The sequence below is a fragment of the Ochotona princeps genome, chromosome 16 (genome assembly GCF_030435755.1).
Source record: "Ochotona princeps isolate mOchPri1 chromosome 16, mOchPri1.hap1, whole genome shotgun sequence".
NCBI lineage: Eukaryota > Metazoa > Chordata > Mammalia > Lagomorpha > Ochotonidae > Ochotona > Ochotona princeps.
The window spans coordinates 13371475-13396134 of record NC_080847.1 but is presented as its reverse complement, the minus strand read 5'-3'; the positions used below and the strand labels follow the sequence as shown (position 1 = coordinate 13396134).

Here is a 24660-nt window from a genome sequence, read left to right as displayed (position 1 = left end):
TTGCTGCTCGCACCCTCCACGGTGTGACTGGAAGAACAGCGGCAGCTTTTCCTGGAGCAGAGACAGGGAGGTAGCTGTGGAAGCCCTATAATCTGAAAGTCAGATTTTTAACAGTCTCTTTCTCCCTGTCTCTCTCTTTAGCCTCTTCCAAATGACAAAACCTTACTCTACAATCCGCTTCCTCCCACAAGTGAGTCAGATGTTGTCCGGAGACGCACAGCCCATGCCTTCAAAATATCAAAGATTTATAAGGTAAAGCCTCCTGAGTTTTTGACCGTTGGTTCTTGGTGCTGGTAGCAAAACCGTAGTACATTCCATAATAGGAAGACAAGAGTGCCTGTCTTTGTAGGCAGATAATATGGTCTGGAACAGACAAGTGACCCGTCCCAGGCTCTTTGTCCCTTGTGTCTGCATTTCGTTGCTGCCTCAGTAGGTTTGAGGTACTGTAACCCTCCTACTCAGCCATAGTGAAGCTCCAAAACAGTGAGAGATGATGTTGGTGCCCGGGTGACATCTTGGTTGCTGTGCAAGCTGGCTTTTAAATGTTGTTTGTATTTGGAAAATGTGCCACAAGACAAATTTCAAACAAACAGAAGTTGAATTTATTACCTCGTTTTTCCTTCCTGGATTATGGTTTTCACTGTATTTAAATCATGCACTGAGCTTGTGACATCACAGCTATTTGGGTCAACTCAGAGCAGTCACACTTTGCAGATTGGAATTTCTTCAGTCATGGAACATTCTCTCATGTGTTTGCAAAAATTTTTAAGAGATAGGGTTCTATAAATTATTCAGGTATAATCAACTTCTTGATGCATTTTTGACTTGGCAGTTAATTACAAGTTTTTTATCTGGAGAAACATGAAAGGTCCTGCTGACATCTTTCCTCAGTGAACTCAGTTAAAATCTCCTAATGTCGCCTACCATTTTGAGTCCTAAGACAGGGAAGAAGGTCCGATTTGGGTCCTCCAGCCTAGAACGAGGCCAGCCTTCTAGCCCTGAGTTAGCCCCTGAGCCTAACTCGTGGTGGGCTCGTTATCATCTCCACAGCCTCTGCTCTTCATGGATCTTCTGGATGAAGGAACACTTGTGGCAGTGGAGCGGCCCCTGGATGACATCATCGCTCAGCTCCCACCACCCATCAAAAAGAAGAAATTTGGAACCTAAAACTGGGCACTGCCTGTGTCCTTGCTTGAACTGTCTGCCCTGTTTCTTTTCACAAACCATACTAATAAAACAAAGTTATTCTTTAGGACTAGTCATTGGTAATGTTATCTTCTAAAATGTGAATAGTAAGTTACCTTCCTGGAAGGAAGGTGGAGGGAAACCCTGTGGTATTTGCATTTGGGATGCTGTTCTGAGCAGCTGCTAGCTCATACAGCGTTTTCAGAATCCTGTTATTTCTTTAGTCCACACGCTCCAAAGAAAGAAAGGATAGTTTTATCTTGTTTTGTTATGTTCCTTACAAGTCACTGAGGCATCAAAAGGCCAATGACCTTCACTGTCACAAGGTTGCGGCCCATGCAAAGGTGTGGGTCCCTACATTGTCTCACCCTGGAGGGTTAAGGATGCTGCTTACAGACTCAAGAGCCAGCACACCAGGAGCTGTATCAATCTTAAGGTTCAACAAATTTCTACAACAGTAGTGCACCATCAAAAAAAAAAAAAGAAACGAAAGGAAAAGAAAGATGTCTTTGACCTTTCACAGTTATTGTTAATTTTATTTGGAAGAGGAAAATCGGGTATCTTTTGAGCTATTTTTAAACGTAATGAAACATGGTCCGGGGGATTTACGTGTGCCCAGGGGAGGGGATTAAGATGGGGACTCAAAAAAAAAATCGTGCAGGCCCGGCATGGTTGCCTGGTGGCTAATGTTCTCGCCTTGTGTGTGGTGGAATCCCACATCTTAGTGGCTGTATTCCATTGCACGTCTGTGGAAACCCAGCATATGTGGTTTTCTCTGTCTGCTTGGGGGCTGGAGCTGAGCAACAGAGGAGTGTGTGGGTTCCGGTGACGCGTGAGTGAGTAGAGTGCCGAAGAAAAGCAGTTTTGCTGAGATGAACCCCATGCTCCGATCTGCAGAGGCCTATAAGTGTGAGAGAGCTTCATGCAGTTGCGTGGAAGGAGAAGCAACAGAGGGTCACAGAGACAGAGCCCAGTAATTTATAACATGAGGGGCAATCTCAGGTTTGATATGAGGGAGCAGACACAACAAGGTTTACAATGGGCACCGCTTCTCCTGGCCCTCGCCTGTTGTGGTTTGTAGTGATGGGAGTGATTGGAACAACTAGCTGTGTAAAGTAACTTTCCATTTCCTGGAATAAGTTTCCTTTTGTAAATGAGAAACAGTCTCTCCTGCTGCATTAGTTTGGCCTGTTCACGACCTTTTCAGTAGACTGGATGATCCCGCCCCTCCTAAGAAATGGTTGAGGTCCCTGCTCTCTTGTGGTTGAAGTCAAAGTTCAAGTCCCTGGTCTGTATTGAATGCCTGTGAACAAAGGGAGGCTGGGAGGCCTTAAATATTAACTCACTTGATTGTCCCTGGCTGTAGTGCTCCAGATACGACTCATTAACTGGTGTCCAGCTTATGGCTTGGCTTGACCTAAACCTGTGCTACAAGCTTATGCATTGTGGAGACAGAGGGTTCACAGAGGAGCTGAGTGAAGAAGTAAAACTGCATTCCTCCACAGTATTTGTAGCCAGTGATTTAGACTTCCATAAATGGTAGGGGGAAGTAAGAGCTTTGGGCTTTGAAATTCTTCCTAAGCAGAAAGCTTTGAATACAAATGAAGCAGAAAGAGATTGAGGCAAACTAATGAAATTGAGGAAGGGGGATTACAAGCCTTAAATGAAGTGAGACACTCAAGTGCGTGTTTTTGGGTTTCTGTACCAAGTGTGAGGATGGTTGGCACCTGGATACTGAAAGCAGCTTCTCTCGGCATGTTTCTCTTCAGAGCACTGCTGCTTACACTCTGCTTCTACAGAAAATACTGTGATCTGAAGCCAGCCTAACTGAAATACCTTACAACTTTATTTTTCTCATGCATTAGTTAATAATCTGGATTCTGAGTGGGTAATTAACTTTTAGCACGGAGATTGTAACAAAATAATCTGAGAAAACAATAGACCATGTGGAGTTGGGGGGGTTTCAGTTTTTTTATTTTCTTTTATGTAAATCTTCCTTTAAATTAAACTTCATTCTGAACTACAGTACATTTTATAGACAAAAAAAAAATAGACCTGTCCCGTCCCAGGGGTTGGAAATAGGCAGCAGGAGTTTGTTAGAGAAGCCTGATTTGTTAGGGGGCTAAGGCAAACTCTCAGGGTTATGTCTCCACTGTCTTAGTTGGAGGGACCCCTTGTGTAAGTAGGATGGTTAGCAGGCATAGTATGCAAAGAACTGTCCCTTCCACAGCTGCAGAGGAGGTGTTGAGGCATTTCTGGCTCTGGCTGAGCACTGGATCTACTTGTCCTTTGGGATTATGTGCACATTCTTTTGTGTTAATTAGGTTAACTGCCTTGAACATGTCTCCTCCTTGCAGTGTCACTCTAGGATTGAAGTGCCAAATCCCACACTGTGCCCATTTTCTTCCGCTTTTAATTTCACTTCAGACTGACCCTGTTCCCGTCAGCAGTGTTGGAAAGCACAGGCCTCATTTTGTTTTTCTTTTTAAGATTTACTTACATATATGAAAGGTGGAGTTAAAGAGAGAGGAGACACAAAGAAATCTTTGACCCACTGGTTCAATCCCCAGTTGGCCACAATCACTGAGGCCAGGCTGAAGCCAGAAGCCAGTAATTCCATCCAGGTCTACAACTTGAGTGGCAGGTGTCCAGGTAGTTGGGCCATCTTCTGTTGCCTTCCCAGGTGCATTAGCAAAGAGCTGAACCAGAAGCAGAGCAGCCTGGACTCCCAGCTGGCACTCTGATGTAGGATACTGACATCATCAGTACAGCTTAACCTGCTACACCAATATGCCAGTCCCAGGACTTATTTTTCTTTTCTGTTTAAAAGATTTATTTATTTTCAATAATAAAAAAAATTAAAAAAAAAAAGATCTATTTATTTATTAGAAAGGCAAGTTGTAGAGAGAGAGGTGGGGAGACAAAGAGCCTCTGTCTGTTGGTTCACGCTCCCCAATAGGCTGCAAAGGCCAGGGTTGGTCCTGGATGAAGCCAGGAGTTTCCTGCAGTTTTCACACTTGGGTATAGAGATCCAAGCACTTAAGCCATCTTCTGCTGTATTCCCAGGCTCATTAGCAGGGAGCTAATCCACAGGTAGCAGGAGCAGAAATGGAGTAGCCTATACAGGAACTGACATCCATATGGCATGCTGGTTTGGTAGGGAACACTTTACTTGATATGCCATGATGCCAACCCTCCAAAATTATTTTCTTAACATCTTGCTCTATGAAGAGCTTTCATTTAGGTCTAAGAGGCAAAAAATAGTCTCCATTTTTTTTTCATTTTCCAGTTTACAAATGAAGTGTCTCATTTTTGTTTTCATGTGTTGCATAATCATAACTTTACTTTTTTTTTCTAGTGTCTGTTTCATATTTCAGGATATTTCATGATGTAGATTAGCTTGGTCTGTAAGCTTTCTGTGATGTTGATGTTCTACATTTGTGCTATACAACAGTATAGTCCCTAGCTATATTTAGCAATTCAACACTTGAAAAGTGGCTTGTGTGACTAAGGAACTGAATTTATAATGTTAGTTTTAATGTCAGTCTGTTGGTTTTAGGAAGCTATTAAAAAAAACAATAGTCACTTAACAATTACTCCTCTATGCTACACAGCAGCAACAGATGAAAATGTGGAGGGGAATATCAGTCCTCAAGAACTTGTAGTTTAGTAGGGAAGAGAAACAAATAGGTCCTTGTTTCTTGATTGAGCAGGACTTGGCTCCCGCAACTCCTGCAGATGTTTAAACCTTAGCCTTTGTTGGCAGTTAACGGATGAATACTAATGGCTCATGGATTAGGGTGCCAACTCCATCTGATTTGGCCCGGTGGAAGGTCATACGGGCCACTGGGTGCTGGCCCTCAGGACATAGTTCTGTGCAAAGAGTTGGTTTTACACTGAGTAGGGCCTAGCTTCTCTTGGTTTACCATGTAACCACATTCCTGTGTGTGTGCACCTACTCCCATCATGCCCTTCCTCCACCAGACCGCAGACTAAAGAGACCACCAGATCCTGAACTGTGAACCTTCAAACTGTAAGCCAGGAAAAAAATTTCTTCCCAGGAAGCTCCTCTGGAGTATTTACACTAAGATGACAAAAGGCTGGGGGCTGGCACAATGACCTATCAAGCTAATCTTCTATCTGCAGTGCCAGGATCCCATACTGGGGCCGATTTGAGTCCTGACTGCTCCATTAGTTATCCAACTCCTTGTGTATGTGCTAGGAAGGCAGCAAAGGATGGCTCAAATCCTTGGGCCGCTACGCGCATGTGGGAGACCAAGAAGCAGGTCCCCGCCTCAGACCTGTCCATTGTAACCATTTGGGGAGTGAACTAGGGGCCCATAGAACAATCTCTCTGTCTTTCCCTCTCTCTCTGTAACTCAAGTAAAATCAAATCTTTTTGTTAATTAAAGATTTACAAGAGGCTGATTAATACAATAGTGAACTACTGAGAAAGGGGCAACTGACCACTTAGGTTAGATTAGGCTGGATAGGAAATGGTCTTTGAGCTAAATCATGCTTGTAGCTGAGTGGTCATTGGAATGATGGAAGGGAGAAAAACCCCTTGAAAACGGCTTGATACAAGAGAGGACAGAACTCCAGGACCCTGCTCAAGGGCCTGCCAGTAAATCCATGTGGGTAAATGGAATCTATTGGCAGTGGACAAAAAGAGACTGAAAAGTCCCACCAGAGTACTGAGAGCTCACTTCAGGAGTACCGGCCCCAGAAGGTGAAAGCAGGTCATAGCTCCATTTTTTTTCTTCTTCTCCTTTTTTTTTTTTTTAAAGATTTATGTATTTTGGAGAAAAAAAAAGATTTATGTATTTTGGGCCTAGCACGATAGCCTAGCAGCTAAAATCCTCACCTTCAATGAGCAGGGATCCCATATGGGCGCCGGTTCTAATCTCAGTGGCCCCGCTTCCCATCCAGCTCCCTGCCTGTGGCCTGGGAAAGCAGTCGAGGACAGCCCAAAGCCTTGGGACCCTGCACCCATGTGGGAGACCTGGAAAGAAGTTCCTGGCTCCTGGTTTTGGATCAGCTCAGCTCTGACCAATGCGGCAGCCACTTGGGGAGTGAATCGTCGGACAGAAGATCTTCTACTCTGTCTCTCCTCCTCTCTATATATCTGCCTTTCCAATAAAAATAAATCTTTTTTAAAAAAAATTTATGTATTTTATTATACAGAGAAGAGGAGGGACAGAGAACATCTTCCAGCTACTGATTCACTCCCCAAGTGGCTGCAATGGCTGGAGCTGAGCTGATCTGAAGCCTAGAGCCTGGAGCTTCATCTGGGTCTCCCATGTGGGTTCAGTGTCTCAAGGCATTAGGACATACTCCACTGCTTTCCCAGATCACAAGCAGGGAGCTAGATGGGAAGTAGGACTCCTAGGCCATGAACTGGCACCCATATGGGATCTCGGCGTGTGCAAGGCGAGGACTTTAGCCACTAGGCTACTGCACTGGGCCCCATAGAGCCATTTCTACAGAGGAAGCTAAGCAGGTTAGGGGAAGGGTAGGGAAATGACAAGAAATTTTGAATCCAGAACACTGAATTTCAGTTGTAATGAGGGATAAGATTACTGGGGTTTTCCTTACAATCTATAGCTGAAAGAAATTTCTTTCAGTGGAAACACAGTTGTGAGTTGCAGTGATTTGAAGAATCAGCATGTAAAATGTGCATTTATATAAGTAAGGAACAGAAGGAGCTGTTAAGGGAGCCAAAAGATGGCCCGTGATGTGGGTAGGTTCTTTTTAAGATTTATTTTTGGGGCCTTGCGCAGCGTGGCCTAGCGGCTGAAGTCCTGCTTTGAACGTGCCCGGATCCCATATGGACGCCGGTTCTAATCCCAGCAGCTCCCCTTCCCATCCAGCTCCCTGCTTGTGGCCTGGGAAAGCAGTCAAGAACTACCCAGAGCATTGGGACCCTGCACCCGTGTGGGAGACCTGGAAGAGCTCCTAGCTCCTGGCTTCAGATTGGCGCAGTACCAGCCATTGTGGTCACTTAGGGAGTGAATCATCAGACAGAAGATCTTTCTGTCTCTATTTCTCTCTGTATATCTGACTTTGTAATAAAAATAAATAACTCTTAAAAAATATTTTTGTTGGAAAGGTAGATTTACAGAGAGAAGGAGAGATAAAAAAATCTTCCATCCAGTGGTTCTCTCCCTAAATGGCCACAAAAGCCAGGGCTGAGCCAATCGAAAGCCAGGAACCAATAGGTTCTTCCACGTCTCCCATGCAGGTGCAGGGTCCCAAGGAATTGGGCCATCCTCTGCTGCTTTCCCAGGCCATATGTAGGAAGTTGGATGGGAAGTGGAGCAACCAGGATGGGAACTGCCATCCATATGTGAGGCTGCTTCTTGGAGGTGAGGATTAGCCAGTGAAACCAACACTCTGGTCCCAGTGGGTAGGTTCTTGACTCAGGCTCTGCATTAAATTGGTTAGGGCTACCACCACAAATTACCACAGGGAGTGGCTTCAAACACCCGCATTGATTTTCCTCACAGTTATGGTGACTCTAAATCTGAAATCAAAGGGTTCGTAAAATTGTTTTCTGAGGTCTTTCCTTGGCTTGTAGATGACCATCCTCTCCTTCATCTGCTCTCCCCTCTGTGGGTGAATCTGGACTCCAGTGGCCATTATCAGCACATTGGTTGGGATGCTGCCTGGGATGTTCACATCTCACAATGCAGTGCCTGACTACAGGTCCCAGCTTTGCTCCTGGTTCCAGCTTCTTGCTAATGCACACCATAGATGATAGTAGGTGTTAATTAAGATGCTTTTGTTTATGCCATTCATGTGGGAACCCAGGTTGAGTTCTGGACTCCTCTCTTATAAAATCCTACTGGATTAGTGTCTTCCCACGATCTAATATTAACTTAACTACCTCTGTTAAAGACCCTGTCTCCAAATGTAGTCACAACCTGAACTTCTGTGCATTAGGGCTTCAACCTATGAGATTTGGAGGCGGCAGGTACAATTTAGTTCACAGCAAGGCTGAAGGACGGCTCAGCAACTTTGTGAGTCCTTAAGTTTCAGGGTTGAGTTTGCTAAATGTGAGGCATGTCCCCCATGCAGCTGGTTCCCAGGGAGGCTTAGCATCCCCTAAATAAGGTTCTACATTATAGTAACAATAATCATTGTTGTTACTCCCCAAGAAGGAGTTCGATCTAGAAATACCATAGGTGTCAATATACATGATTTGGCCTTCAATACTATATGAAAAATGAGAGCTAAAGATGATTTTAAGACTAAAGCTGTGAGTTCTGGAAATTCAGTTAGAAGTGATACAAGGAGAGAGTGGGCTTTTATTTTTAGACTTATTTGAATTTTATGGCAAATTTCATAATTTCCATGATTGTCAATTTAAAAAAAAAAACACATGACTTTCCATCACTAAATGGATTCAATGAAATTGAACTGCCTAGTATGTCCTTGCTAATATTTTCCTAAAAAGAAAAGTCACAGCACTATAAAACTGTCACCAGCTGCTTTCCATTAGGAATGTGGTTAGCAGATGTGGGTTTTCATAGTCATAATGCATGAGATGTTTAATCCATTTTGCGGGTTTCAGATGCACAGTGATTTATCTTGGCAGGATGAGTTTTTAAAATGTGCTTGCATCAGCCAGCACATACATGCACCTTTCTCTGTCTCACTGCATATTTATGTTGGAGAGAAAACACATTGCAGCCTATTTCTTTCAAGAGATAGAGTAGTGCTACCTTTTGATGTCACCATCTAATAATTAGGGAAGATTTAGGATAATTTCCCAACTTGAATGTTGACTAGGTTCGCTCACAAGCTCATGTCTCTTCTTGGCCCCTTCTTTTCATAATAATGCAGTGGCTCCTGCTTGTTCTGGCATCACGCCTCCTTTGTGGCAGTGACCTTCAGGCTTGCTAAGGGCTGCAATTTCGCCTGGGGCCCTCCTTCCTTATAAAATTAAACAACACTGAAGCCTTGGAACCAGCCCCAGATTCACTAATTCTTTCCTTTGATGGACTCTTGGCAACATACACTCCCTTTCAGCCCATGCTGAGCTTTATAGGAGACCTGTTTGTCACCAGGGTGAATCTGGCCTTTTGCCTTTTAAACCTGGAACCAAGTGGTATCATGGAAAGACCCACTGGGGGTCAGCAGGTAGTAATAAAGGCACTGCAGGTGGTATTCCCCATGTAACTCACCGCTTAAGGGCCCATGCCCCTAAGCACTTACAGTATCATTTGTATGCAGGAGGTATGTGAATTTTTCTTTTCAAAAAAGGAAAAAAAAAGAAACAGACTTGTTTGTTGACCATTGTCTGTTGGCTAGTTGGTGGGCAACGTAGGTTTTGAACCTTACACTCTAAATGATGCTCTGTGATGTTTCTGTTGTGAGGGAGAAGGGGAAAAGACCACTAGATCATAACCTGGTTGTTCAAATTTCAGGAGAACAGAACAGAGAGAGCTCATCTACCTCCCTTATTTTAAAGCAGCAACAACCCCTGCCTGTTCTGAGAAATAGTAAGATGACAGCATGAACAGAGAACTGATCCTGAGATGTGATAGGCATGAAAACTCAGAATTACCCCTACCATGCCTTTTATTTAAGAGGTAGCTAAAGTACCATATCTGTGTAAAGAATTATTTGAGCTCACTTTTTTTTTTTCCTTAAAGACTTATTATTACTGGAAAGTCAGATTTACAGAGAGCAGGAGAGACAGAAAGATCTTTCATCCACAGAAAGATCTTTCGTCTCCAAGTGGCTGCAATGGCTGGCACTGAGCTAATCTGAAGCCAGGAGTTCTTCCAGATCTCCCAAGTGAGTCCAGGGTCCCAAGGTTTGGGCCGTCCTCTACTGCTTTCCAAGGCCACAGGCAGGGAGCTGGATGGAAGTGGAGGAGCCGGGATATAAACCAGCACCCATTTGGGATCCCAGTGCATGCAAGGTGAGGATTTAGCCACTAGGCTGCTATGCCTATACTATCTCACTGTCCTTAAAAAGCCATGGAAACAGATGCGAAACTTTATTTCATTACCCACTGTAAGTACACTTGATCTTGGCCAAAAGGCCGAGAAGCGATTGCCCACTGTAAATAGGTTTCCATTGATTCCTCAAGCTTTCCTAGTTGACAATTTTTGCTCTGCAAGGAACCAGTGACCTTCAGCAAGATTATTTCAATAGAATGCAATCTATCATATGTCTAATGAGTTCCTTTTCTGCAAGGCAATAATACACATATTTAAATGGTGGGTAATAAAAATTAGTGTTTGGGTGGTTCCTGCCCTCCCATAGTTTATAATCTCAATGGGTAAATCTACTGGGCATATAACTAAGTGATTCAAAGGACAAACACTGAAAGATTGGGTGCAGGAAAGCTAGAATGAGATCTTGGTGGGAAGATGCTCCAAGGGGCAGGAAGTGTTTGGAAGGAAAAACTAGGTCATTGGGAGATGTTGGGTGAATTTGATCCGAAAATAATGAGAATGTTGAAAACAGTTCATGGGTCCGGTGCGATAGTGTAGCAGCTACAGTTCTCACCTTGAATTCGCTGGGATCCCACATGGGCACCAGTTCTACTCCCAACGGCCCCACTTCCCATCCAGCTCCCTGCTTGTGGCCTGGGAAAGCAATTGTGGACAGTCCAAAGCCTTGTTACCCTGCACCCACATGGGAGGCCCAGAAGAGCTCTTGGCTCCTGGCTTCAGATTGGCTCAGCTCCAGCTGTTGCGGCCATTTGGTGAGTGAACCATTGGACTGAAGACTTTCCTGTCTCTCCGCCTCTCTGTATATCTGCTTTTCCAATAAAAAATCTTAAAAAAAAAAAAAAAAAAAAGCTCATTTGAATTCCAATGGAGAGCTTTATAAGTGTAGCTTCATATTTCAGATTTTAAAGGAAAACTCCCTAAGTAATCCAAATACCAATCTCTGTTATCTTCTCCCAGGGTTAAATTGTTAAAAAACTTGATATCTTACCTAAGTACCCTCAGTTATTACTGGTTGGAAGATCTGAGACTTCCATCAACTCTATTGACAGAAAGATCTGGCTATTAAGAACTCTCAGCACTTCCTTTTGCTAATACAAGTGTCCTCCAATGTGTAACCTTTTGGTGATTTCATATGCAGAAGTGTTAAAAATAGTGCTCAAAACTCAGCTGCCAAATGCTCTCTAACAAGCAAAAAATTTCACATAACTCAGGCCTCTGGGGGCTCCTTCCTCAGCTGGAGCACAGCCAGCAGTATGTGCGACTGCAGGTGCCCTTGGGCACATCAGGACCTGCTGGAACAGCGACTCCACCACTGTTGATTTAGGAGAGGGCTGGAGGGCTGAGTCTCTGCTGACGTGTGCAACTTGTTGGAAAATCCTGCTGCACTGATTGCAAAGAAGATTCTGTCATCATGACTTCTCTGGTCATGTACTTTTTCTCATGTTTAATCCTTCATTAGGGTTTTGGGTGCTTCTGAGCCTCTGTTTATGCTGTTCAACTCCTGGTGCAGCAAGCTCTTTATAAGCTTCTGCCTGCACATGCATATGCATTCGTGGAGTGATGCATGGGTATGGCCTAACGAGCCTCAACGCATACAGCCCCTTTCACAGGAATGACTGCACACTCCTGCACTTGCCCCTTGCTGCTGCCTACATAAGAGGAAGGGTTTTGCTTTTGCTGCTGAAGGGAAGTCAGTGGGCCTTTGGGTCACATGGATTTCCTGAGAATGTCCTGCTTCAGGAGTGTGGTCCTGCACCCTCCTTGTCCAAAGTTGGCTTACATACATACATACATACATACATACATTGCCCCAACACAATGCTGTAAACTCTGGGCCAGGACAGTCCAAACTACAACATCCAAATTGGACATGAGGCTTTTCATCTTTAAATCCTGACACTTCCACTGGCCTTAAGCTCTCCTCACATTGGAATTCTGTCATCTTCCTGAGCAAACATCCCGGATGATTAATGTTATGGGTCAGTTGCAACGAGGGATGCCTAAATGCTGGTAGAACATATCTCTAGGTGTCCACAGACATGTTTCTGGAAGAGATCAATGTTTGAATGATCAACTGAATTAAGATTCCCCTTAGCAATGTGGGCAGGTATCCAATCATGGGAAAGCCTGAACAGAATAAAAAGGCAGAGGGAGGGTGAATTTACTCTCCTGGAGCTGTGGCATCTATGCACTGTCCTCCCAGTTTGCTGCCCCTGGTTAACAGCAGCTCCTCCCAAGGCCTTCAGTCTTAGCCTTACCTAGTTGGTTCCAACGTGCTTGGTGGGACTGGAACTGCAACATCTGCTCACCTGGGGCTCAGGCTCCACATCTTGGGACCTATCTCTGTGTCTCTGAGTCTGGATCTGTCACTCAGGAGACATCTGCCTAAACCAGCAGTACTCTGCAGGCAGCCTTTAGGAATGCCTGGTGTGGCTGCAGGCAAAAAGGCAGGTGATTACAAAGCAGAGTGACAACCCATCTTGGATTTGTGCCTCTAGACCCTGCATATGCCTTTCCATCTGCTCCAGCTCTCACCCTCCATTGTCAGCCTCCCCCAGGCCCGAACATGTTGTGCTCCACAGGAGTTTTCTACCCATCACATAACCACTTAGTATCACACCTAGTGGGTTGGCCCTGCATTTTCTTTCCTCACCAGACCGGCAAGTTTCAGGTGTGGTGCATTTCATTCAGCTTATCCTCAGCACCTTAAGAAGGGCCCTTGAAGGCATACGCCTCCAGCCAATATGAGAATGAACCAATCAGTGCAAAAGTGAATGCGCCTTCCAGTCCTGGAGGCTTGCAAGGTGCTTCTCCAAGCTGCTTCTATTTACAATGCCCAAGGCAGCTCCCCTGGATTACACGGGAGCGGGTAGGCATTTGGAGGGCCGTGGGGGAACTCCTTGGAAGGAGTGTGAGACGGTTCTCCGCCGCCCGCAGGGTCTCAAGGTCCCCCCCACCCCGGAGTTGCAAGGCAGGAGACAAATTTCTTCACCTCCCGGAAGCCGCCCGGCCGGCCTTGCCCTGCCCCGTCCCGCCCCCGGAAGGTGGGCGTCTCCCCTCATGAATAATACATCGCCGCCGGGGGAGGGGCCGGGCCCGCCCCCTCGGGCGGGAAGGGGGAAGCGTCGAGGCTGCCTGACTGGAATGAGGGTAGCTGCGGCGACTGCGGCGGCGGGAGCGGGGCCGGCCATGGCGGTGTGGACGCGGGCCACTAAAGCGGGGCTAGTGGAGCTACTCCTGAGGGAGCGCTGGGTCCGAGTGGTGGCCGAGCTGAACGGGGAGAGCCTGAGCCTGACCGGCGACGCCGCGGGAGCCGACGCGGAGCCCTCTCTGGGGCCGGCGGCGGCCGCCTTCAACGGCCTCCCGAACGGCGGCGGCGCCGGCGACTCACTGCCCGGGAGCCCGAGCCGCGGCCTGGGGTCCCCGAGTCCGCCGGCGCCACCGCCGCGGAGCCCCGGGGGTGAGGCGGGCGCGTCGCCGCCCGTGCGCCGGGTGAGGGTGGTGAAGCAGGAGGCTGGCGGCCTGGGCATCAGCATCAAGGGCGGCCGCGAGAACCGGATGCCGATCCTCATCTCCAAGATCTTCCCGGGGCTGGCGGCCGACCAAAGCCGGGCGCTGCGGCTGGGCGACGCCATCCTGTCGGTGAACGGCACAGACCTGCGCCAGGCCACCCACGACCAGGCCGTGCAGGCGCTGAAGCGCGCGGGCAAGGAGGTGCTGCTAGAGGGTGAGCGGGGCCGGCTGTCCGGGGCGGGAGGCGGCGGCCTGGGCCGGGCCGGGCTGTCCGGAGCTTACTTTTGTTTTTGCACCCCACCTTGGCGAGGTTGACCCAATCCTTCCTTCTGTCCGCCCTAAACCGGGGTTTGCTGGGACTGTGAGCATAGGAAAACTAATGTGCCTTGCAGGGAAAGTTGGGCGGTCGCCCAGGTGGGGCTGGCAGCCCCCGGGTCAGACTCGGCGGCGGAGATTTAGCCAAAGGCGGCGACGCTAAGCTGACACTAAGAACTCCGATTCTGAAGTATGCCTGCTCCTGCAGAAGTGTCGACCTGGCCCTTCCTGCACTCAGCTCCGGCTCCCCCCCCCCCCGAGCGGGCCGGTGGGTGTAGTTAAAAAAAATACACACAAACATACACAAATAAACGAAAACACATCCCCACCGATGCCAGCAGTATGCTTGGGCAAGCCACCAAAACGCTGGTTAATGGACGGGAATTTAACCCATCATTGGCTCCCAACAATAAACAGAGGAGATCGTAGCGCTCCATGGAAGCCAGAAAGCTGAACCAGCAAGTCTGTGTGGTTAATGAGCCTTGTGGAACCGTGGAGGCTCACGTGTTTTCAACACTGACTGCCAAGTAGAGTTCTGCCCCCTCTCGCAAGACTGCCAGCTTGCTTACCTCTCGGGCCTGCGGGTCCAAAACTCATGCTTTGTGTAAGCGTCCTTCAAGAGAATGTTTCAGGCAGGATTACTCGTTCCTTTCAGTGCTTGTGTGATCTCTAAGTTGGATCTTTTAGGATGAGTATGTGGAAATGAGGCGAAAATAAACCTCTTTGCCGTAGCTCTGTTGGAGATGAAATTGCTTCCTTGAGAAGTTGAACTGCTGATTGAATCCTTGTGTTGTTGGCTGTGTGAGATAAAGGACACTGTTGCCCTCGTTTGGTCTCTAGTTGGGAAAATGATAGAAGAATGTCAAAGCTTTGGGGAGGAGGAAAGAACCACGTTTTTAATGTTGCAGGGCAAACTTCCATGAATGCCACAGGAATTTAGAGTTAGGAAAGGAGACGTTTAATGGAAATGAAATTAGACAGGGATGCTGAGTTTTGAACCAGGTCTCTGGGGATGGACGTCTACCCGCAGAGATGAGTCAGGGGTTCTTGTTATTCCTGGTAGAGAAGGAATAGTGGGGAAAGGCTGGGATGGGGCCAGGACCAGCCTGAGTCCAAGTGAGAGACCAGAGGTCTTAACCTCACAAAATGATTTTCACTTTTTTATAGATCCTCTTGCAAATATTTGTAAAAGTATTAGTTTTGCAATGAAATGATTTAAAGCATGCACTAGTTGTGAAATTCCTTTGCCACCCTCCCCTCCTTTTAAATGCCCTATTTATAAATTTTATTTATATCCTACTTAGAGGTGGGGCTAGACACTGCTCGGAAACTAGTGTTAATAAAAGGAGTAAAATTATGGGTTGTGGCTTAGGTATGTGTCAAGAAAATACCTTCCTAAATATGTACCTTAAAATTGATCTAGCTAAGCAGTTGACTATAAATTCATAGAACTACAGGATTGGATTTAGTACTATTTATGTAGCACTCCCTGGAATTAGGGATTTCAACCTTTTACTCTATATTTTAAAAACCAAAATATCAGTTTTTATTTAGATGCAATTTGGAGCTCAGTTCATACTAGAAAAATGAAAACCACCTAGTAAATGCTTCCCCTGTGTGCGTTAGTTTAAATGAGGCTGCCTGCTCTTTTAGTGTTTGCAGATGACAGCATAATTAATATATTTATTAAATGCCTTTTCACCTAGTACATAGGTTCTATTTTTCCATTTTTTGTGAGACAAGCGGTTTGTCTTTACAGGTATGGGGAAATCAGTATGGTAGATTGATGAATTTTTTTAACCAAGGGGTTATAAAAGTAGAATTACTCAAAATATGTGAAATCACACATGCCAGTCATTGAATTGATCATTGTTCATAGTTTAGAGCTGATGTCCCATTTTTTAAAAAGAGACTTTTTTCTTAATCCTTAAAAATTTTAAGCTTCACTCTGCTTTCATCAGGTGTCTTAAAGTTGAGAAAACTACTTTCACATGGAGTAGTGATGCTCTTCCGTGGTGTGGCAGGGAGCTTCAGGCACCCTCCTGTCACCCTGCGCCAAGGGCAGTTTTATGGTCTGCTTGCCTGTTAGGGGCTGAGTTCAAGGGGTTCTTTTTTTAATCTCAGGAATTGGTAAGGATTGTTGATTCTTTGGCTCATCACACGTTTATGCAACTTTTATCAAGTGCTAGACACTTGAGGTATCAGATTCCTGTACTAAGGAAGTTGAGAGTTGAGGGGATTAAGAGGGACAGAAAGAGGAGGGGGCCAAATATAAAGGGAATTTCCCCACCATGTCTTGGATTCACCAGAGCACGTCTCTCCCCAGACAAGTGCATATCTTATCAGGAATGCTTCCCCAGGAGGCAAGGGTGACATTAACAATCTACTCCCCACTTGAAGCTTCCGCCCAATTCTGTCTCCAGCCATTGCCAAGGGGGAGGGCTTCAGGCTGGCCTCTTTATCATTAGAAAGGGACCAAGGAAGTTGGCCAGTGACACCTTTCTGGCCTTTTGTCCCAAGGCCAGGTGCCATGGAAACCAGGAATTTTCTTTGTTTATGGAGAAACATCGTTGAGGGGAGTCTTTAAAAGATACTTTCCCCACTATTAATACGAGTTTTTCTCTCTGAGCTTTTCCTCCTGCCACTATGGCAGGGGACTAGGGTCTTTTAGCTTTTCCTCCTGCCACTATGGCAGGGGTAAGGGTCTTTTCTATCTCACAGCCCCCTCCCATCATTAGGACGGGAGTCTCCTTTCTTAGCTTTTCTAATAAATCTTACTTTAAAACTAAAAAAAAAAAAAAGAAAGAAAGAAAGAGGAGGGGGCAGTGCAGGCAGACTGACTATAGAAGCTGTTGGAATAGAAGCCTGAAGAGGAAATGGCATAAAAGAGGCGGAGATGCCGGTGGGTTAATAATGGGACTAGGGTGAAGATGTGCATTAAGGGGAAGCTGAACTTTGTCCTGAGAGCCCTGTCACCAGTAAGGGCATGGAGAAGTTTCTCTAACCAGCTAGGGTGCGATTGGAGCAAAGGCTTGGTGGTCAGAAGCAAGTTTCTGGCTGGTGGTTTGTAACCCCTAGGCAATTACTTAATCTTACTCAACCTTAGTTTCCTCATAATACCATGATGGTGATAATACCTCCCTTGAGGGATTGTTGCTCACTTGACAGTGTGTGTGTTGAATGCTTTTTTTAAGCACTGGGGAATACAGTAATGATCAACTGCAGAAACCAAATTTGAGTGAGTCCAGCCTCACTGGGTCCTTAAAGTACACCATGAATGAACAAAAGGACCTTCTCACAAAGCTAGGATAGCAAATTATTAAAAATAAAATCCAGACCTCCATTTTTTTTTAAACCAAGCCTCCATTTTACCTGAGAAGAAATACATGAATTATTTTTGGTGACTAGGTTAAAAAATGAGTTTAATTTTGTTTCTCAGTTTTTTTCTACTGCCTCACATGTGCTAGCATTTTTATTCAATTTTCTTATCTCCGAGGGTGAGATTCCCTTTTCACATGTACTACTCAGGACCTTAACATTTGCCATTCAATAAGTGCCAGTAGTCTAGGCTGCCGACTGACCATTGATGGTAAGTCGTGCAGGATAGAGAGCTTTTGCATTATCGCAGATAGCATAAAGGGGTAACTCTGCTCACCTGACAGATATTGTAGATTGGATTTCTGTGTCCTTTGTAGTGTAAGTAGTGTATCTAAGAGGTTTCTAGGTTTTGTGTTTTAAGGCCTTGATACCAATGAAAGAAACATGAATTAGACAACTCATTGAAAAATTTTCCAGAGGAGCTTTGGGAAGATGGTCTGGAGTATTCAGCTTGAGATCTGAGCAAAGATCCATACTTTTGAAACAGTTGTCAGTGGAGTATTACTGGGAAAATTGTGATTTTTTTTTTTCCTGTGTCCATCATTCTCCTGCTACCAGGCACAGATAATTTTGTATTTGGAATGGTTTGAGATTCTGAGTGTTCATATAATGTACTTTTTTATGTCAGGAGATTTTAAACAAAAATAACTGGTATTATTAGACTGCTGAGTTAAGGGTGCTGGTTTGGATTCCCACTGCTACCCTTTCTTCATTGTATGTTGCACTAGTTTCCTAGGGAAGACATTAACATATTTGTTGCCTTGAAATCTATCTATAAGAGAGCAACTGAATCCTTGACTGTTGGTGTTTTGTGTTTCCTTCTTGTTGTTGTTATAAGTATTTATTTATTTGTATTGGAAAAGTTAGATATACAGAGAGGAAGATCTTCCATCCAATGATTCACTCCCCAAGTGGCTGCCACATTGGTCAGAGCTGAGCCCATCGGAAGCCAGGAGCCAGTCTCCGGCGTGGCTGCAGGGTCCCAAGGCTTTGGGCCGTCCTCCACTGCTTTTCCCAGGCCGCAAGCAGGGAGCTGGATGGGAAGTGGAGCAGCTGGGACACAAACAGGCACCTGTATGAGATGATGACACTTGGAGATGGAGGAGTAGCCCGTTGAGCCATTGTACCGATCCCAGATTTGTCTTCTTATTGACAAAGCAAAGACTGTACATATTACCATGTAATATTTGGTATATGTATATATTGTATAATAATTATATCAGGATAGGCATGTCCATCTTCTCAAACAGTTATTCTTTCTTTCTGTTAACAACAATCCAATTTCTTTCATCTGGCCTTTTTGAAACTTCTCATACATTATTATCCGTATATGCATTTTTATCAGTATTTTCTCATTGATTTTTATATTTGTCTTTTAGTAAAAATTGTTTATCATTGTTTAAAGTTATTTAAACTGGAGCCAGTGCCATGGCATAGGAAGCTAAGCCTCTTCCTGTGGCACGGGCATCCTGTATGAGCACTAGTTCATGTCCTAACTGCCCCACTTTGATCTAGCTCCTTCCTTATAGCCTGGGAAATCAGCAGAGGATTGCTCTGATGGGACACTGCACCCATGTGGGAGATCCAGAAGAGGCTCCTGGATGCTGGTTTCAGATCAGCTCAGCTACAGCTGTTGCAGCCATTTTGGGAGTGAATCAATGGATGGAAGATCTTTGTCTCTCCTCTGTAACTCTACCTTTCATATAAAAATATATCTTTTTAAAAAAGAAAATTAAACTTAGTTCCCTCAAGTTAAGTGAGTTACTGAAGAGCTCAGAATTTTTTTTTTAATTCGGTTTTATTTTTGTTAGAAAGTCAGATATATAGAGAGGAAGAGAGACAGAGGGGAAGATCTTCCATCCGATGGTTCACACCCCAAGTGACCGCAATGACCAGAGCTGAGCTTATTCGATGCCAGGAGCCAGGAGCTTCTTCTGGTCTCCCACACAGGTGCAGGGTCCCAAGGTTTTGGGGCCATCCTCGACTGCTTTCCCAGGCAGGGAGCTAGAAGGGAAGCGGAGATTGTAGGAGACACAGAAGAGTCTCCTGCCTGCTGGCTTCAGAACAGCTGAACAATGGCTGTTGCAACCATTCGGGGAGCGAACCAATGGAACCAAATAAAAATAAAATAAATCTTTAAAAAAAATTCTGATGGCCTGGCGTGGTAGCCTAGTGACTAAAATCCTTACCTTGCATGTACTGGGATCCCATGTGTGTGCTGGTTCATGTCCTAGCTGCTCCATTTCTCATCCAGTTCTCTGCTTGTGGCCTGGGAAAGCAGTCAAGGATGGTCCAAAGCCTTGGGACCCTGCTCCCACATGGAAGACCCAGATGAAGCTTCTAGGCTCCTGACTTTGGATCAGCTCAGCTCCGGCCGTTGCAGCCACTTGGGGAGTGAACCAGCAGATGGAGGATCTCTCTGTCTTTCCTTCTGTCTGCAATTATGAATTTCCAATAAAACAAATAAATAAAATTGAAAAAAAAGTGATGGAACCTGGACTAAAATCCAATACAGTGCTCTCTCCTGTTCCATGCCTCCGCAGCCATCAGTTAGATCTTCGACCATCTTCTATATACTGTCATGTTTCAGTGTGCTCTGGGAGATCACCGAGTAAAAGAAGTTGGAAGATAGGCTTTGGCATTGAAGAACTCAGAGTGAAATTATGGTACATAAAGAATAACTATAAAACATGTGCTACTCTTCATGAGTTCTCTGAAGGGAATGTTTCACTGTGTGGTAGAAGAGTTGAGTGTGACTTCATTTAGAAAGAATCTGATCTGAGGCCTGGAGGTCAGGCAGCTTGTCTTTAGACAATAGTCACACCAAGTTGAGCACAAACAAAGCCAGCAGGACAAGTATTAGGTAGTGAGAGTAAGTTTGGTTGCTAGGGATTTAAGAGAAGAGTGAATTTGGATAGGTACAGTGGGACCAATTTTGCAAGACCTTGAATGTCTGCAGTCAGTCAATGCTCCGACCAGCAGAGCCAGTAAGGTGGACAGGGAAAGGATCTGGGGATGAAGCACCGACCAGAGACCAGTGATGGTAGAAGTCTCTGCAAAGTCTCTCTTTATTGCCGCTTCACCTCTCCTTATATTCTCTTCTCCCCACATCCTCATTTAGCAGGATGTTGGATACAGATGAGTCCAATTAGTCTAGGTGTTTTTAGCCACAAGACCAGTTCCTGTTCCTGCCCAGGGCAATGAGTACTAATCAACTCCTTAGCCCACAACAAGTCAGTGTTTATTACATACTCACTGCTAACAAGGGTTGGGATGGATGCTGGGGAAGCCCAGACTGGGAGCAATCCCTGCCCCTTAGGCGAGTGAGGAAACAGTTAACAGTAGGTTCTGATAAGAGCTGTGATAAAGGTGAGAAGACTTGTCCTGGAAGCTGAGGGAGAGGTGCAAAGGAGATAGTGTGTGGGAGGTAAGAGGGTGGTAAGTTGCTGATCTGTTGAGGGAAGTGATGCTGATAAGGTACCAGAAGTGCTAAGAGACCAGGCTAGACTGTGGGCAGAGGTGAGGTCATCATGGAGTTTCTATGTATATTAAGCAGCAGTCTCACTGAGTATGCTTTATATTTACTTGTTTTGAACCTTAACAAAGGAGAAATTGAGCTTCATTAGTATTAAATACATAAATGACACTGGTTCTGTCACTCAGTATTGTAAGCTGGGCTTTTATAAATGAAGTATACAAAGAATGTCCCAGGGAATAATGGATGCTTCCCTGAGTAGAGGCAGTTGACATTGTTAATTTGTCTGCTGTTATCAGATTGCAGGTTATTGCAGTTTCCTGGAGCCTGATTGAGTGGATTTGTGTTACATTATCTACTTTTAGTGTAATTAATCTTCACAAAATGATCAAAGAGGGCCCAGCACAGTGGTCTAGCAACTAAAGTCCTTGCCTTGAACACACTGGGATCCCATATAAGCTCCGGTTCTAATCCTGGCAGTCCCACTTCCCATCCAGCTCCCTGCCTGTAGCCTGGGAAAGCAGTCAAGGACAGCCCAAAGCCTTGGGATTCTGCCACCCCCGTGGGAGACCTGAAAGAAGTTCCTGGCTCTTGGCTTCGGATCAATGGATGGAACATCTTCCTCTCTGTCTCTCCTCCTCTCTGTATATCTGACTTTGCAATAAAAATAAATAAATCTTTAAAAAAAAGGATAAGGAGATCATAGATTGAAGGTAATGCTGACAAGGCAAGCAGTAACCAAAAGGTAGCGACATTTCTTCTGCTATTAGAGCTCTGTGTCACATTTCAAAGTAATTTTGTCTGTCAAGAAGTCAACCTATAGTGCCAGTGACAACCAAACCCGATGCTCTACTAGCTGGCACACACAACAGTCAAGTCTGAGATCACCCCAGGCGAGATTTTTTGTGGGACTCCCCAACTGGATTGCTGAACTCAAACCTTGGCCACAGGGAAAAATCACAAACTATTAGAGTCCAACCTTGGAGTGCATGTATCAGGACTGGGCCTCCTCAATTGATAAAGTTGTGCAGTGGGCAGCATGCACAGATGCACACAAGAGACATGACAACCAGGTCATCTAGGATATGGAGTGCCTGCCTCATCAGAGGATGGAAAATATAACAGGTTGGACAACTCTCTTGACTGAGCTTTGCAGTAAATGTCTAAGTTTGTGGATTCACTAAGATGGACTTGTTCAGCTAGTAGACCTTGGAAAGATTTTCCTCAGCCCTGGTGCAATCAAGCCAACAGTGTCTCAGAACTATCAAAATTCTTCAGGTAACACCTTTGGAACATTCTTTCCCGCAGTGGGGCCTCTGCAGCGTCATCAATGACTATCCTCCATCCCCAAGTGCTGATTGATGTAGGTTGATCGCAAGGTTTGTGCTCCCACCACCACAGACACAGAAAAGAAAAAAAAAAGCGTTGTTCTACCCACCTTCCTCCATACCTAGACCCTCTCCATCTTAATCAGAGGGCCACAAGGGTGTGCATCCTTCCCAGGTATGTAAACAATATTTAAAATAAAATAAAGATTACATTAAAAAAATTAAATCAGCCTAAAAAGTTGTTAAGAAGACTGTTTTAAATATGGATATACATCCATAATTGTTAATAACAAGCTTTATCATAAGAATGGACTATATTTTTTTTTTAAGATTTATTTTATTTTTATTACAAAGTCAGATATACTGAGAGGAGGAGAGATAGAGAGGAAGTGGAGCTGCCGGGATTAGAACCAGCAGCCATATGGGATCAAGGCGAGGACCTTAGCCACCAGGCCATGCTGCCGAGCCCGGACTATATTTTTATTTTGTTTTTTTAAGATTTATTTATTTTTATTGGAAAGGCAGAAATACAGAGAGTAGAACAGACAGAGAGGAAGGTCTTCCATCTGATGGTTCACTCCCCAAGGGGCCACAACGAAGCCAGGAGCCTCTTCCGGGTCTCCCACCTGGGTGCAGGGTTCCAAAGCTTTGGACTGTCCTGCTTTCCCAGGCCACAAGCAGGGAGCTGGATGGGAAGTGGGGCCACTGGGACGTGAACCGGAGCCCATATAGGTTTCCGGCATGTTCAAGGTGAGTACTTTAGCTGCTAGGTTACCATGCCAGGTCCGCATTCTGTCTTGATTCCTATATCTTGTATTTGTCTTAACAGTGTGTGTGTATTCATGAATATTCATTGATCAAAGCTTGTGCTTTTATGATGAGTGAGTGCAGCCAAAGAGTTTGAGGCTCCTGTTGCTGCTGAAAGGTTACAGGGCGGAGGGAGTAGGGAGGTGTTACAAAGTAGAGAGCTGCAGGTTGAGTGTAGGGACTTCCATCAACATCCTGAGAGAGATGGGATAGGGTGGTAGGAAACTGGAAAATAATGGGATTAAATGCAAAACTACATTTTTGGACTCTTGGAAGAAAAAGTAGAAGGATAAGTCCTAGATTTCTGGTTTGGGGAACTGGATAGCTATGAAACCAAAATGAGCAGAATAGAACCCATTTTTTAAATTTTTTAACTTCTTTTTATTATTTTATGATACAGTTCCATAGATCATGAGATTTCCCTGATCCCTTCCCCAATTCCCTCTCTAGAACTCATTTTCAAGTGCAGGTGAAAAGTTCAGTTTGGGGCATATTGAATTTGAGTCACTTTTGTGACATTTTGGATAGACGCACAGGTTTGTGGTTGAGAGAAATGTGTGAGAACTGAAGTGAAAACCTACGAGATGTCAGGATAGAGGGGGTAGCCAAGGACAGACTGTCCTTTCTTCCCACACTCCCTCCCCTCCCCCTCCTGCTGCCTTAAAGCCAGAGTGTAGGGACAGCAATCTGGAAACGAGTAGTCCAGAAGGTAGGAGCTGCAACTAGAGGAAAACAGTGTAGTGGTGATCAGAGAGGAGTTTAAGAAGGAAGGAATGATCAGCAAAGCCAAGGGAAATGAAACATTAGGAAGAAGTGCCTTAAATTTGGTAGAGAACAAGCCCAACGGCACCCACCTAACCTAAGAGGCTTCTTCCGCTTCAGCACAGGCTTCTCACAAAATAAACGCAGAACAAGTGGGAGCTGCGGTTGAAGGAAGTGTCCAAGGAAGGTTTCCCTTTTGTGGATGCTTTGATTTTGTTTTGTTTTCAATGGGAAAGAATTGGGACACGTTTATATATGGCCAGGACAAAAGGCCAAGGGAGAGGTTGCAGAGATAGAAGGGGTGGGGAGCTGATGCTGTCTGTTTCTGAGCCAGGAAGTGACTTGATGGGAACAGAATTTGGGGTTGGCAGCAGTGGATGCACTGCTCTCAGTGCTAAGAGGAAAGACGGACGCTGAGGGGGCTGCAGCTGTTATAGTGAAGGAAAATCCAAGTCAGAGGTGATAACCCTCGGAGGGGGTGCTGGTGGAGCAGGATGGAGAGAAAGATTAATTTCAGGAAGAACTTGAAAGCAGGTGATGCTTGCCAAGAGACATGGCAAAATCTCCTAGGACCTTTTCCTATCCAGACAGCCTCCTTCCTCCTGCTGTGGCACTCAGAGATTTGATACGATAGAGAAACTACTGCGCATTGAATTTGTATTTCAGGTATTCAGTCCATGGAGGCATTGGAGTAGAAAACTGGGTAACCATTGGAAAGGGAAAAAATGGGGAGCTGGTGTGGTGGCACAGTAGGTTTAGCTGCTGCTTGGGCTGGCATCTCTTATCAGAGTATCTTGGGGATTCCTGACCAGCAGACCCCTGCAACCACCGAGGGGATAAGGCGAGTGGTGTTCCTCAGTAAGACTGTCTCACTAGAGACAGCCTGGTTGAGTATGTCCATTTATTGTAAAGCAAGAGCAAACTTAAG

The 24660-nt window shown here is 45.2% G+C and overlaps 2 protein-coding genes across 2 annotated transcripts in view; both read left to right on the top strand.

Annotated features, from left to right (window-relative positions):
• The window catches only part of UTP4 (UTP4 small subunit processome component), a 28347-nt gene extending 27095 nt beyond the window's left edge, over positions 1 to 1252 (top strand). The window contains exons 16-17 of the mRNA XM_058675025.1: positions 142 to 252; positions 1051 to 1252. Of these exons, the coding sequence (XP_058531008.1) occupies positions 142 to 252; positions 1051 to 1167 (228 nt within the window). The 3' untranslated portion in view covers positions 1168 to 1252. The remainder of the gene's footprint in view (positions 1 to 141; positions 253 to 1050) is intronic.
• Positions 1253 to 13119: 11867 nt separating this feature from the next.
• SNTB2 (syntrophin beta 2) overlaps positions 13120 to 24660 on the top strand; it is a 78508-nt gene continuing 66967 nt past the window's right edge. The window contains exon 1 of the mRNA XM_004583979.3: positions 13120 to 13881. Coding sequence (XP_004584036.2) covers positions 13215 to 13881 — 667 coding nt within the window. The 5' untranslated portion in view covers positions 13120 to 13214. The remainder of the gene's footprint in view (positions 13882 to 24660) is intronic.